General features: G+C 46.7%; 1 protein-coding gene across 1 annotated transcript in view; it reads left to right on the top strand.

Annotated features, from left to right (window-relative positions):
- Nucleotides 1–16,436, top strand: part of CNN1 (calponin 1) — a 63,555-nt gene that overhangs the window by 45,199 nt on the left and 1,920 nt on the right. Inside the window, exons 2-5 of the mRNA XM_040415018.1 lie at nt 12,920–13,041; nt 13,137–13,203; nt 13,402–13,539; nt 16,169–16,279. Of these exons, the coding sequence (XP_040270952.1) occupies nt 12,920–13,041; nt 13,137–13,203; nt 13,402–13,539; nt 16,169–16,279 (438 nt within the window). The remainder of the gene's footprint in view (nt 1–12,919; nt 13,042–13,136; nt 13,204–13,401; nt 13,540–16,168; nt 16,280–16,436) is intronic.

The raw sequence follows: 16,436 nt of genomic DNA, 5'->3' as shown, positions 1-16,436 counted from the left end.
ATATGTATTTTAAAGTCTGCAAAATGGAGATCCGAAAAATAGGATGATGTCCATGTGACATCCTTGTTGCATCTGTATTTTTATTAATTTTTTCTGATCCATTGACTTCAATGGTCTGCATTTTGTGGCCAAGTATAGGACATGTGTAATCTAATGCTGATGTGCCTGGTGTCTGGTGGGCTAATGCTGATGTCCCTGGTGTCTGGTGGGCTAATGCTGATGTGCCTGGTGTCCAGTGGGCTAATGCTGATGTGCCTGGTGTCCAGTGGGCTAATGCTGATGTGCCTGGTGTCTAGTGGGCTAATGCTGATGTCCCTGGTGTCTGGTGGGCTAATGCTGATGTCCCTGGTGTCTGGTGGGCTAATGCTGATGTCCCTGGTGTCTGGTGGGCTAATGCTGATGTGCCTGGTGTCTGGTGGGCTAATGCTGATGTGCCTGGTGTCCAGTGGGCTAATGCTGATGTGCCTGGTGTCTAGTAGGCTAATGCTGATGTCCCTGGTGTCTGGCGGGCTAATGCTGATGTGCCTGGTGTCTAGTAGGCTAATGCTGATGTCCCTGGTGTCTGGTGGGCTAATGCTGATGTCCCTGGTGTCCAGTGGGCTAATGCTGATGTCCCTGGTGTCTGGCGGGCTAATGCTAACGTCCCTGCTGTCTAGTGGGCTAATGCTAACGTCCCTGGTGTCTGGTGGGCTAATGCTGATGTGCCTGGTGTCCAGTGGGCTAATGCTAATGTCCCTGGTGTCTGGTGGGCTAATGCTAATGTCCCTGCTGTCTAGTGGGCTAATGCTAACGTCCCTGGTGTCTGGTGGGCTAATGCTGATGTCCCTGGTGTCTGGTGGGCTAATGCTGATGTGCCTGGTGTCCAGTGGGCTAATGCTGATGTGCCTGGTGTCTGGTGGGCTAATGCTGATGTGCCTGGTGTCCAGTGGGCTAATGCTGATGTCCCTGGTGTCTAGTGGGCTAATGCTAACGTCCCTGGTGTCTGGTGGGCTAATGCTGATGTCCCTGCTGTCTAGTAGGCTAATGCTAACGTCCCTGGTGTCTGGTGGGCTAATGCTAACGTCCCTGCTGTCTAGTGGGCTAATGCTAACGTCCCTGGTGTCTAGTAGGCTAATGCTGATGTCCCTGGTGTCTAGTGGGCTAATTATAATGTCCCTGGTGTCTAGTGGGCTAATGCTAACGTCCCTGCTGTCTAGTAGGCTAATGCTAATGTCCCTGGTATCTAGTGAGCCATCAAATAACTTCCATGTCATTTAGTATGTCCATAATAATAATTTTTTAGTGTGTACTGTATTAATAATAGCCATGTTCTAGGACCTCTGTCCCACCAGGACATAGGAGAAGTGTGTCATGTAAATCCTTTCTTCCACGTACGTTATACTCATTTTGACATATACAATGTTTCCTCCTCCATTTATGTTTTAGGCTATTTTCAGAATTCTGACGTTTTTCTGTTACCAGAGAGCAGTGCCTTGTGATATCTCAAACGACACAGAGTAACAAGAGGTCAGCTGTCACATGTCTGACACACGGGGGGGGGGGGGGGGGGGAGTGAAACTGCTGACTGTTTCCAAGGGCAACCAGCGGAATTCTGTATGCAGCAATGTAAACTAATTTTTCTTTACTTTGCTCTGAGCGGTAACATTTTGCTGGGGAATATCAGTCACATATTTACCAGCAGATATTTTTAAGTGTGCACCAAACCCAAAATAGAAGGAAAAGGCCAAAGGTATTTTAGGAAAGCTGGGAACTCGGATCTGTCAGGAGTTTATATTTATGTGACACAAGTAAAACTACTTCAGCCATGTTTTGAGTAGTTGAGAGGTTTGTGAGAGCAGAGTTATAAATCTTACAGGTGGTAAAGTAGGGTTCCTCAAGAGTGCACTTAAAGGGGCTGTGCGACCATTAAATGTTATTTTAATATATTCAGCATGAAAAATGAGTTACTGTTATAATTCACATTCTGTTACAAAGTTCTGAGATATTCCTTTTAATTCATTATACTGGTGCCCCCTGGTGTTCTGTATAGTAAGTTGTATGTCCACCTACTGAGATGGTCGCACATTCTCAGTTCTATCCTTCAACTGCCACCAGCCATACCTACTGTTAGAAGCTATGACATATGCAGGGAGAGAGCTTCAGCAGAAAGGACAGGCCCCCTGAGCTGTGATAGAAAGAGCTGCAGCAGAAAGGACAGGCCCCCTGAGCTGTGATAGAGAAATAGCTGCAGCAGAAAGGACAGGCCCCCTGAGCTGTGGTAGAAAGAGAGCTGCAGCAGAAAGGACAGGCCCCCTGAGCTGTGATAGGGAAAGAGCTGCAGCAGAAAGGACAGGCCCCCGAGCTGTGATAGAGAAAGAGCTGCAGCAGAAAGGACAGGCCCCCTGAGCTGTGATAGGGAAAGAGCTGCAGCAGAAAGGACAGGCCCCCTGAGCTGTGATAGAGAAATAGCTGCAGCAGAAAGGACAGGCCCCCGAGCTGTGATAGAGAAAGAGCTGCAGCAGAAAGGACAGGCCCCCTGAGCTGTGATAGGGAAAGAGCTGCAGCAGAAAGGACAGACCCCCAAGCTGTGATAGAAAGAGAGCTGCAGCAGAAAGGACAGGCCCCCTGAGCTGTGATAGGGAAAGAGCTGCAGCAGAAAGGACAGGCCCCCTGAGCTGTGATAGAAAGAGCTTCAGCAGAAAGGACAGGCCCCCTGATCTGTGATAGAGAAAGAGTTGCAGCAGAAAGGACAGGCCCCCTGAGCTGTGATAGAGAAATAGCTGCAGCAGAAAGGACAGGCCCCCTGAGCTGTGATAGAAAGAGAGCTGCAGCAGAAAGGACAGGCCCCCTGAGCTGTGATAGGGAAAGAGCTGCAGCAGAAAGGACAGGCCCCCGAGCTGTGATAGAAAGAGAGCTGCAGCAGAAAGGACAGGCCCCCTGAGCTGTGATAGGGAAAGAGCTGCAGCAGAAAGGACAGACCCCCAAGCTGTGATAGAAAGAGAGCTGCAGCAGAAAGGACAGGCTCCAGAAAAAGGTAATGCCCCTAATCTGTCATTTTAAGATAAATCTAAGAGAACAATTGGAGCAATGAATGGGGAGATCTCTGGATCAATGCGAGGTACAGGGCCGGTTCTAGCTTTCTTAGAGATTGTTATGTACTATATGATGTCTGATCTTTACTTTTTTCATTTATTTATATAATGTAGATTAAAGGGCTTCTACCACCAGAAACCTTTCTCCCTGCAGCCGTTTTGGTAAAAAAAAAAGCACTTTTATTATATGCTAATGAGCCTCTAGGTGCTATGTGGGCGTAAAATCAGCACCTAGAGGCTCCGTCTACTCATGCTTTATCCCGCCCAGGTCCAGTGATGTGCCCGCCCCGCTCCTCTTGATTGATGCCATGGTCCACCACATCGTTGACGAAATCCCTCGCCTGCGCCGTTCACTTCTGTCTTCAGCGCAGGCGCAGTGAGTGAAGGCCGCTCTCCTGATGCCGGCTTCCTCACTGTGACGTAGTCGGCGCAGGCGCAGTGAGGAATCCGGCTCCAGGATCGCATCATTCACTCACTGCGCCTGCGCCGAATACAGAAGTGAACGGCGCAGGCGCGGGATTTCGTCTGCGATGCAAGGAACAGTGGCATCAATCAAGAGGAGCTGGGCGGGCAGAACACTGGATCTGGGCGGGATAATGGGTGAGCGGACGGAGCCTCTAGGTGCTGATTTTACGCCACATAGCACCTAGAGGCTCATTAGCATATAATAAAAGCTGCAGGGAGAAATGTCAGAAACATACTGTTATGTAGTGCTGACATTGGCGCATCGCTATATCAGTCCGCTACATAACAGTATTTCTGGTGGTAGAAGCCCTTTAATCATGGTATAACCCCTTTAAGAATATGGCGCCCATTCTTGTGGTATATTTATAATGCTTGGTAAGTTTGTGTCGGGTCCTGGTTTTCTGTCACCAGAACTGGATTATAGTATGGGCAACTGGAGCAATATATCTGGACCCTCCATGGATCAGGGACTCCAACACCCAGAATGCCAGCTCTCAATTTATCAAGTTCTATCCTTATTATTATTTGAGCAGTGTATAGCAGTGTTATTATGGAACTATCATGTGTGCACTCTGTGGCTACAATACACAGGGACTGTATAGTGGTATTATATGGGTACTATTATGGCACTTTTATATATGCACTCTGTGGCAGTATTACTTACCATTTCTCTCCTTTAAATAAAAAGACATGGGACACCCCGACATGTTTTCACTGGTTTGGATTCTTTAGTTAAGGCCTCCTGCACACAAACGTGTGCGCCCCGTGGCCGTGCTGTGGCCCACAAAATGCGGGCCGCAATGCACGAACCCCATCCGTTGGGCAGCCGCAGCTGATCGCGGACCCATTCACTTTAATGGGTCCGCGATACGGCCATCCCGCAAAAAGATAGGAAATGTTCTATCTTTTTGCGGAACGGAAGTACGGGACGAAACCCCACGGAAGCACTCCGTAGTGTTCCGTTCTGTGCTTCCGTTCCGCACCATTCCGCATCTCCGGACCCATTGAAGTGAATGGGTTCGCATCCGTGATGCGGAATGCGCTCGGAGCGGTGCCCGTGTATTGCGGATCCGCAAATGCGGTCCGCAATACGGCAACGGGACACCTACGGTCGTGTGCAGGAGGCCTTAGGGTATTTGAAAAAAACATAAACTGCACCCCAAAGATCCTTGCCCTTGTTGCAATGCTTATCCTGACCCAATATCCTAAAATAGACGCGTACTATATCACAATTATGGATAAGAGATGACAAACACAAATATAAAACCATACGGTTACCTGAAACACTGTCAGAAAATATACACTTACATTTCCTAAAATAAAAATATTATGCAATTATGTTTAAAAAATGATACAAAAAAACAAAACCCTGCATTGGTCACAAAAAACGCAGTAAAATCACATTTATAGCATAACAAAACAAGAAATTATAGTAGTTACACTAATGTGGACAAAGAACGTCCTATAAAGTATCATACGTCAGAAAATGTAATTTCTAAAGGGCAGCTGTGCTGAGCCTGCGTATCTAGGTCCATCCTAGGTGATACTGTCTGCTGAGCCTGTGTATCTAGGTCCATCCTAGGTGATACTGTCTGCTGAGCCTGGGTATCTAAGCCTTTCAATGGTGATATCTTCTGAGCCTGGGTATCTAAATCTGTCATGTGTGATGTCATCTTCTGAGCCTCTGTATCTAAGCCTTTCATGTGTGATGTCATCTTCTGAGCCTCTGTATCTAAGCCTTTCATGTGTGATGTCATCTTCTGAGCCTGTGTCTAAGCCTTTCATGTGTGATGTCATCTTCTGATCCGGTGTATCTAAGCCTTTCATGTGTGATGTCATCTTCTGAGCCTGTGTGTCTAAGCCTTTCATGTGTGATGTCATCTTCTGATCCTGTGTATCTAAGCCTTTCATGTGTGATGTCATCTTGTGAGCCTGTGTCTTAGCCTTTCATGTGTGATGTCATCTTGTGAGCCTGTGTCTAAGCCTTTCATGTGTGATGTCATCTTCTGAGCCTGTGTATCTAAGCCTTTCATGTGTGATGTCATCTTCTGAGCCTGTGTATCTAAGCCTTTCATGTGTGATGTCATCTTCTGAGCCTGTGTATCTAAGCCTTTCATGTGTCATGTCATCTTCTGAGCCTGTGTATCTAAGCCTTTCATGTGTCATACGGTCTCAGCTAACCATGCAGCACAACATTCCCCACCATGAAATGGTTTGTATTCAAGGCCACAGGGCGCTTTGCTGTAGGTGAGATGTTCTGCAGCAGACGCAGGCCTCTCTGTATTATGTAGAGCAGGGATCAGCAGCCTTCGGCACTCCAGCTGTTGTAAAACTACAATTCCCAGCATGCTCCATTCATTTCTGTGTGAGTTCTTAGAAGAGCAGAGCAAGTATACATGCTGGGAGTTGTAGTTTCACAACAGCTGGAGTGCAGGAGGTTGCCTACGCCTGATGTAGAGCGCGAGATGACGCACGCCCCTCCTGTCTGGGTGTAGCAGGGCTGTGTATCTGAGGATGGGGGTCTGTGTCCCGTCTCTGCTCCCTAGTTTGGTCAATTCCAGATCTGTCAATGTTTGAGTTGGCAGAGCGGAGAGAGTTTAGTGTCACTGCATCATCATCCTCATCATCCCTCCTTCCTGTCCACTCCGTTATTCCTGCTGAATCTATGCTACCCCCTATCTTCTGCTCCTGCACACCCTGGTCTGTACACTGTTATCTATGTGACCCCAAAATACATCTGTACTCTACTTATAGGCCTAGCCCTCTAAACCCTGATATAGCTCCATCCTCCCCTAAGCCCATTCACTTTCCCAGTATCACCTTAACACTGTTCATCCTGATCCTCCTGGTTCCTTATCTCAGGTCTCCCATATTGAGGGCTGTGTACTGCTGATCTTGTGACTTTGTATAATACTGTTTTAGTAGAGATGTACAGACTGGACCGTAGAGCTTCCATCGCTTGACCTCTGAGTCACATGGACCCCTATAATAGACTCCTGCACTGTTATAATGATGCGCTCTAATATGGCCAGACTCAAGATGTCTACAACTAGCATGCTGCTGTCCTAATGGTCCTGCTGTGCTGGAGGTGCTGCTGTAGTAGAGGTTCTGCTGTAGTAGAGGTGCTGCTGTAGTAGAGGTCCTGCTGTAGTAGAGGTCCTGCTGTGCTGGAGGTGCTGCTGTAGTAGAGGTGCTGCTGTCCTAGAGGTCCTGCTGTAGTAGAGGTCCTGCTGTAGTAGAGGTCCTGCTGTAGTAGAGGTCCTGCTGTAGTAGAGGTGCTGCTGTAGTAGAGGTGCTGCTGTAGTAGAGGTGCTGCTGTAGTAGAGGTGCTGCTGTGCTGGAGGTGCTGCTGTAGTAGAGGTGCTGCTGTCCTAGAGGTCCTGCTGTAGTAGAGGTGCTGCTGTAGTAGAGGTGCTGCTGTCCTAGAGGTCCTGCTGTAGTAGAGGTGCTGCTGTAGTAGAGGTCCTGCTGTAGTAGAGGTCCTGCTGTAGTAGAAGTGCTGCTGTAGTAGAGGTGCTGCTGTCCTAGAGGTCCTGCTGTGCTGGAGGTGCTGCTGTAGTTGAGGTGCTGCTGTAGTTGAGGTGCTGCTGTCCTAGAGGTCCTGCTGTGCTGGAGGTGCTGCTGTAGTAGAGGTGCTGCTGTAGTAGAGGTGCTGCTGTAGTAGAGGTGCTGCTGTAGTAGAGGTGCTGCTGTCCTAGAGGTCCTGCTGTAGTAGAGGTCCTGCTGTAGTAGAGGTGCTGCTGTCCTAGAGGTCCTGCTGTGCTGGAGGTGCTGCTGTCCTAGAGGTCCTGCTGTAGTAGAGGTGCTGCTGTAGTAGAGGTGCTGCTGTAGTAGAGGTGCTGCTGTAGTAGAGGTGCTGCTGTAGTAGAGGTCCTGCTGTAGTAGAGGTAATAAAAAAAAAAAAAAGTATACTACACAGTATACCTCCCCCCCCCCCCTTCAGCGCTAAAGAGATATTTTAATGGACATTATATTTAGTGCTACCAAACATACAGGAGAATACAGCACTGCATACCTATTACATCTGCAGAACCCTGCTTGCAAAATTGCTTGATTCTTGTTATTTAAATGTTATTTAATGTTCTGATGTATTTGATTGTACCTGTACAGTTTTCTGTGGATCAGTCAGGGTTAACAATCCTGACTCTATTCTGTAGGAGACTAGGAGTTGGACCTAGGTCCTCCTCTAGTTTAGTTCGAGTCTCATGTTAACTGAAGAAGAGAGAGGCGCTGTCTGTGCTCACTCCCCAGAAGTCCCAGAGAATCACTGTCTCATATCTACTGTATAGTATTCCAGAATCTACAAGGCTGAGCACTGGAGTCAGTCAGTAAGGTATTTGCTGATTAAGGCTGATAGAGACTTTACTGCAGTGAGGGGGATATTGGTAATACACCCTTCACACTTGGACATGGTCCTGGCCAGTCGTATCTTAATCCTGCACCCCTCAGCTGGGAATTACAGACACGTTTGCAAGAACCTTATTGCCAGCTTTAGATGCTGCAGAGAGAGACTTTAAGAAATATAGAGAGGATAAGTACTACAACCCCCATCCTTGCTTATATACACAAATTGCTATCTGGGAAGATTTAGGCTAGGTCTACACGACGACATTTGTCGCGCAACATTTTGTTGCACCAATGTCGCGCAACAATTTTTATAATGGTAGTCTATGGTGTCGCACTGCAATCTGTGACATGCTGCGACTGCGACGCGACAGTCGCGGAAAATCCATTCGAGATGTTACAGTGCGACACCATAGACTGCCTTTATAAAAATTGTCGCGCGACATTGGTGCAACAAAATGTCGTGTGACAAATGTTGCAGTGTAGTTGTGCCCCATCTGTCGTCGTGTAGACCGAGACTATGAATTGTTTGGAACTATGTGTTGATACTGCTGGATGTACTTCCATTCTGTACTTCCATAAAGACTTTTCTATCATCCTCCTCCTCCTCCTGGTGCCCCAACATTGATATCCTGCTGCTACCCCAATACTGTGCCTGCTGTGCTCCCCAAAGACTATACTGCAGAAATAATAGTGCCATACAGATGGTCCCGCCATAGTAATGGTGCTTCCCAAAGTCCCACCAGAAATAATTCTCTCCCAGGGTGTCCTCATTAGTAATAGTACCACCAATAGCGATAATGCTCCCCAAGAGTGCCCCAATTAGTAGTAGTGCCCTCCATATTGTGCTCATTAATAATAATGACCCAGCCCCCCACAGAACCCCCAGTATTAATAATGCCCCCACAGTGCCTCCAGTAGTAATAAGGCCCCCTATAGTTCCCACAGCAGTTATAATGTCCTCTATAGTGTCCCCAGAAGTTATAATGTGCCCTATAATGGCCCAATCAGTTATAATGCCCCTATAGTGCCCCCAGCAGTTATAATGCCCTCTATAGTGCCCCCAGCAGTTATAATGCCCTCTATAGTGCCCACAGCAGTTATAATGCCCTCTATAGTGTCCCCAGAAGTTATAATGCCCCTATAGTGCCCCCAGCAGTTATAATGACCTCTATAGTGCCCCCAGATGTTATTATGCCCCTATAGTGCCTCCAGCAATTATAATACTCCCTATAGTGCCCCTAGCAGTTATAATGCACCCTATAGTGCCCCCAGCAGTTATAATGGCCACTATAGTGCCCCTAGCAGTTATAATGCCCCTATAGTGCCCCCAGCAGTTATAATGCACCCTATAGTGCCCCTAGCAGTTATAATGGCCTCTATAGTGCCCCCAGCAATAATACTCCCTATAGTGCCCCCAGCAGTTATAATGGCCTCTATAGTGCCCCCAGAAGTTATAATGCCCCTATATTGCCTCCAGCAATTATAATACTCCCTATAGGGCCCCTAGCAGTTATAATGCCCATATAGTGCCCCCAGCAGTTATAATGCACCCTATAGTGCCCCTAGCAGTTATAATGGCCTCTATAGTGCCCCCAGCAATAATACACCCTATAGTGCCCCCAGCAGTTATAATGGCCTCTATAGTGCCCCCAGAAGTTATAATGCCCCTATATTGCCTCCAGCAATTATAATACTCCCTATAGGGCCCCTAGCAGTTATAATGCACCCTATAGTGCCCCTAGCAGTTATAATGGCCTCTATAGTGCCCCCAGCAATAATACTCCCTATAGTGCCCCCAGCAGTTATAATGGCCTCTATAGTGCCCCCAGCAGTTATAATGGCCTCTATAGTGCCCCCAGAAGTTATAATGCCCCTATATTGCCTCCAGCAATTATAATACTCCCTATAGGGCCCCTAGCAGTTATAATGCCCCTATAGTGCCCCCAGCAGTTATAATGCACCCTATAGTGCCCCTAGCAGTTATAATGGCCTCTATAGTGCCATCAGCAATAATACTCCCTATAGTGCCCCCAGCAGTTATAATGGCCTCTATAGTGCCCCCAGAAGTTATAATGCCCCTATATTGCCTCCAGCAATTATAATACTCCCTATAGGGCCCCTAGCAGTTATAATGCACCCTATAGTGCCCCTAGCAGTTTAATGGCCTCTATAGTGCCCCCAGCAATAATACTCCCTATAGTGCCCCCAGCAGTTATAATGGCCTCTATAGTGCCCCCAGAAGTTATAATGCCCCTATATTGCCTCCAGCAATTATAATACTCCCTATAGGGCCCCTAGCAGTTATAATGCCCCTATAGTGCCCCCAGCAGTTATAATGCACCCTATAGTGCCCCTAGCAGTTATAATGGCCTCTATAGTGCCCCCAGCAATAATACTCCCTATAGTGCCCCCAGCAGTTATAATGGCCTCTATAGTGCCCCCAGAAGTTATAATGCCCCTATATTGCCTCCAGCAATTATAATACTCCCTATAGGGCCCCTAGCAGTTATAATGTGCCCTATAGTGCCCCCAGCGGTAATAATGTCCCCAGTAGTTACGTGCCCCCAACAGTAGTGATAAACAAAAAATAAATAAAATATCGCACTCACCTTACTCCCGCTCCACCTGTGATGCAGGCCACACATCTTTTACAGCCTGTGGGTTTGGTTGTGGTGCAGGCAGTCACTATGATGCCACGACCACCTGCACTGCTCTCCTGTCTCATTGACTTCAGGCCTGGTGGGAGCAGCGGGGTCAGAGCCATTGACTCCAATACCCCAGCGCAGTACGAAAATGCGAAGCCCAATAACATTCATGGGTGTTATGGACGGTCATGACCCCCCCCCCCCCCCAGGAGCCCTGAGTGGCAGCCCAAAATGCCCTTTTATAATCCGCCATTGAGAGCTGCTGTTCTAGAGGCACTGCTGTGTGGTCCTGGCAGTCTGGCATGTAGTGAAGGCTGGCAGCCCGCCTAGTGATGTCTCACATAGCCGACTCCTGCCGCACACATTTACCGGGTCATTGTTCTATACAAAGACTTCATAGACGCCGGAATGCTGCCCCTGAGGGCTGGAAATTGCCCCCTCCTCACACCACCCACACTACATTCCTCTCCCCCACACCCCCCCCCTGTGTGAGTGATATTTAGGATTGTACACTGAGCGTCCTCCTCATTCTTGGCTATGGCGCAGGTGTACGCGGTAAACAAGTCACATGATCTGACGCCAGGTGCGAAAGCAGCGCAGGTGACATGATTTATAACTGTCCTGGCAATGGGGCGACCTCCTAGAAGGAGAGATCGGAAAAAGTTCTGCAACTTCCTAATATACTGTTTCCTTTTCTCCTCATTCAAGATCTCTGCTTGCTGTCAGTGAATGAGAACCTGAAAACTCAAAAAGCCTAGCTACAACTCTGTCTCCCTTGGTGTCTTCCTCTCACTCCCACAGTCCTCCAGTGAGGGCAGGGGCTCCTTTTATCCGTTATGGTATTATAGGGGAAGGTCTTGAGCAGGGAACAATGGCGCATATGGACGGGGGATTTCTTAAAGGGATGAGCCCTTTAATATTTCATAGACCTGGTAGATTTCAAAATCTCTGCTTGCTGTCCGTGAAAGATATCAATCTTGTTTACATCCAAAGACCCAAAACCTGGACCAAACCAATATCTTTGGCTGTAAACAAGATTGATCCCTTTCACTGACAGCAAGAGGAGATCTTGAAAATGGCGAGGAACTGAAATATATTAGGAAGTTGGAGATTTTTTTTTTGGGCCAGACGTAACGATTTATTACACCTCTAATGAACAAAGCCAAAAGCGGGCACACGCCTACCATCCTGCCGCCTGGGCCCAGCGAGATAAACGCTGCGCTCTTCTCCACATTCGCCAATTGCAGAATTTGGTTACAATAAAACATAGAAATGGTGCCAGTGTTAAAGGGACGGCGACCTATAAATCGTGTGGCATGAATAGATCGACCCTTTAAAGGGCCCACATGTAGTACATTACTATCGTGTCTCAGGCCTTGCTCGGGGGGAAGAGCTGGATTTTGTTGTGTTGCTTGTGTTTTGGGTTAGTAATACCGGTTTTTGTACAATGAAGGGGATTTATCAAAACCGAAGCAAAAGAAAAGTGGAGCAGTTGCCCATAGCAACCGTCCGGATTCGAGCTGTTTTCACAGGCCCTTTGGAGAGTAAAAGCTGGATTGTGATTGGTTGCTATGGGCAACTGTGATATTTCAGTGACTAAACTATTTACTGGGGGGGGGGGGGGGGTTAGCTTGTGGTTGCTATGGGCAACTGTGATATTTCAGTGACTAAACTATTTACTGGGGGGGGTTAGCTTGTGGTTGCTATGGGCAACTGTGATATTTCAGTGACTAAACTATTTACTGGGGGGGGGTTAGCTTGTGGTTGCTATGGGCAACTGTGATATTTCAGTGACTAAACTATTTACTGGGGGGGGGTTAGCTTGTGGTTGCTATGGGCAACTGTGATGTTTCAGTGACTAAACTATATACTGGGGGGGGGGTTAGCTTGTGTTACCATCTAGCCTTGTGTCCAATAGCGACCAATCAGAGCTCAGCTTTCATTTTCTTCTGAGCAGCCTAAGGAATAAAAGCCGATCACTGATTAGTTGCTATGGGCAGCAAGGCCGATTTGAGACATGGCGTCTTAGTCCTACATTCATGGATATCGGCCTTTTCCATGTTGGCGCTAGAATTTTTATTTCTGTGACAAATCTAATGCAATGAATTTATTGCATTTTATATCCGGAGAATCATAACAACATTTATATACCAGATTGTGCAACATTTTAAGCCCCGCCCCCTCCAAAATAAAAAACCTTATTTGGGGCAAATTAGCATAAACCAAGCCTCTTTCAAGGTGCAGTTTTTGATCCAGTCCCGCCATACTGGCAGCGTACTGATGTGTATGGCGGTATTCTATAACATTTCCTGCAGCGGTATACAGCTGAGATGAACGCTGGGGGTAGTAGTTACGGCACCACTACTGACATGCTTCTTTCTTTACTTTCAGTTGGCCTCCAAGTATAACCCCCACCTGGAGGCCGAGCTGAGGGAGTGGATAGAAAGCACAACCGGAAAGAAAATTGAAAACAAGTTCATGGAGTCCCTGAAAAATGGCGCCATCTTGTGCGAGTGAGTAGAGCGTAGATCCACTGGTCAGATCTTCATGGTAGGGGGTCGTCCAGACCTAGAAAACTCATGTCTACTTTTCCTTCTGCCTCCCACAGATTAATCAATAAGCTGCATCCCGGCTCCGTCAGGAAGATCAATGAGTCCACACAGAACTGGCATCAGGTAAGTGAGAGGGCTTTCCTGCACCGTGCTGACACTGAGGACACAAGGGCTTAGTGTACGGCTCGTTCATCCTCACTTGCCATAGACCGGTGTGGCAGTGCTTCTGGACGAAGGAAGCCATGTTTATGTTTTAAACCTGTACAACCCCTTTAAACACTCATTTTACTATCACCTTAACCCGATTCTCTCTTTCTGCAGCTGGAAAATATTGGAAACTTCATCAAGGCCATCACAGCTTACGGCGTCCAATCACACGATATATTTGAGGCCAACGATCTGTTTGAGAACACCAACCTCACCCAAGTCCAGTCTACACTGCTCGCTCTGGCCGGTGTGGTAAGTCCCAGTGGTCACCAGGGTGACAGTGACATATTGTCCATATCAACCAATCAGAACATTTCTTTAATTGAGTTAAATCCTGTATTATACTCCAGAGCTGCACTCACTATTCTGCTGGTGCAGTCACTGTGTATATACATTACTTATCCTGTACTGATCCTGAGTTACATCCTGTATTATACTCCGGAGCGGCACTCCCTATTCTGCTGGTGCAGTCACTGTGTACATACATTAATTATCCTGTACTGATCCTGAGTTACATCCAGTATTATACTCCAGAGCTGCACTCCCTATTCTGCTGGTGCAGTCATTGTGTACATACATTACTTATCCTGTACTGATCCTGAGTTACATCCTGTATTATACTCCAGAGCTGCACTCACTATTCTGCTGGTGCAGTCACTGTGTACATACATTACTTATCCTGTACTGATCCTGTATTATACTCCAGAGCTGCACTCCCTATTCTGCTGGTGCAGTCACTGTATACATTACTTATCCTGTACTGATCCTGAGTTACATCCAGTATTATACTCCAGAGCTGCACTCACTATTCTGCTGGTGCAGTCACTATGTACATACATTACTTATCTTGTACTGATCCTGAGTTACATCCAGTATTATACTCCAGAGCAGCACTCACTATTCTGCTGGTGCAGTCACTGTATACATTACTTATCCTGTACTGATCCTGAGTTACATCCAGTATTATACTCCAGAGCTGCACTCACTATTCTGCTGGTGCAGTTACTGTGTACATACATTACTTATCCTGTACTGATCCTGAGTTACATCCTGTATTATACTCCAGAGCTGCACTCACTATTCTGCTGGTGCAGTCACTGTGTATATACATTACTTATCCTGTACTGATCCTGAGTTACATCCTGTATTATACTCCGGAGCGGCACTCCCTATTCTGCTGGTGCAGTCACTGTGTACATACATTAATTATCCTGTACTGATCCTGAGTTACATCCAGTATTATACTCCAGAGCTGCACTCCCTATTCTGCTGGTGCAGTCATTGTGTACATACATTACTTATCCTGTACTGATCCTGAGTTACATCCTGTATTATACTCCAGAGCTGCACTCACTATTCTGCTGGTGCAGTCACTGTGTACATACATTACTTATCCTGTACTGATCCTGTATTATACTCCAGAGCTGCACTCCCTATTCTGCTGGTGCAGTCACTGTATACATTACTTATCCTGTACTGATCCTGAGTTACATCCAGTATTATACTCCAGAGCTGCACTCCCTATTCTGCTGGTGCAGTCACTGTGTACATACATTACTCATCCTGTACTGATCCTGAGTTACATCCAGTATTATACTCCAGAGCTGCACTCACTATTCTGCTGGGGGAGTCACTGTGTACATACATTACATTACTTATCCTGTACTGATCCTGAGTTACATCCAGTATTATACTCCAGAGCTGCACTCACTATTCTGCTGGTGGTGTCACTGTGTACACACATTACTTATCCTGTACTGATCCTGAGTTACATCCTGTATTATACTCCAGAGCTGCACTCACTATTCTGCTGGGGGAGTCACTATGTACATACATTATTTATCGTGCAACGATCTTCCCATTTCTCTGCCGGTTTCTTTCTCAAAGATCCATCTGATAGAAATGACATCACTTCTCACCAAATATAGTTACAGCATATATTTCTAATATTACGTAACGTGCAGGCGTGAGACAGACCTATTAGTCAGAAGAGCTGCATATCATCTGTCTCTCCAGCCTAGGGCATCTCCATACAGTAGCCATGAGCAGCCGTTCCACCCCAGCCATGTCGCACTGCGTGATGTAATGTATAGCTCCTGGGAAGGTACAAACACCTATATACGAAGATCACATCCTCCACAGGCACTACAGATTAGAGTTAGTGTCCTTCTGCCACCTGGTGGTCAATATGTGCAGTGCAACAGGATGGCCAATCCAGTTTAGGTTTGATATACTGTTCATAGCATGATCTGGCATTTTAGGGTCCTACATTACATACTTGGCTTATCTGCTACTGATCTCACCATGCATTATACTCCAGTTACATCCGGAGCTGCATCCTGGCCTTTTCACATTTTACTGATGTTCGTTACTGGGTTTATGCCTGTACAGTGCATACCTCATTATGGTACGTTACACCAAGTAAGAAAAGAAAAAAAAGAAACAAAACGACATCTCTCACAATGCAATGAACCAGGGTTTCGTGAATTTGCTGCAGCTCTGCATGTGACTAGAGAAAAGGAGAAGATTTCTACAGGATGGAGACTCATTTTCATATGGGTAGTTTCCTAAGCATACTGTCCATGCAGTTGAAATCATTTGACCTGGACTGACCAGCTGCTGAGCTCGGGCTTATACACAATATTAAATATGAATAAGCAGAGCTGCAGTGTAAAGCAAGGAGCAAACTGCAACCTGAGCCTCCGGAGAGACAGGATATGTATTCCATAAGCTTCAACAGACAATGCAGCTAAAAGCTGGAATCATCGATCGTAGTGTCCAAATAGAGCACAACATGCAATTGAATATGTATCACTATAGACTAGGGGGTAGCGATGAAATCTGATGATATGATTACATATATGAATATTTAATGTTTTAGGCCAAGTCGAAAGGTGCCAAAGTCAACCTTGGAGTTAAGTACGCCGACCGTCAAGAGAGGAAATTCAACCCTGATAAACTTAGAGAAGGAAGAAACATCATTGGACTTCAGGTGAGTGAGTTGTGGACGTGTGCATTCTCACATGACACCAGCAGGGAGCGATAACGTCACATGAGAAGGAAGCAAGGGATCAGCAACTGTTGGCACTTCAGCTGTTCAGAAACTACAGCTCCCAGAATCCTCCTTTACAAGAACAGCTGAGCAAGGG

The sequence above is a fragment of the Bufo bufo genome, chromosome 1, assembly GCF_905171765.1.
Source record: "Bufo bufo chromosome 1, aBufBuf1.1, whole genome shotgun sequence".
In the NCBI taxonomy this organism is placed as follows: Eukaryota; Metazoa; Chordata; class Amphibia; order Anura; family Bufonidae; genus Bufo; species Bufo bufo.
The sequence above is the reverse complement of the archived record's forward strand: the minus strand, read 5'-3'. Positions and strand labels throughout refer to the sequence as shown.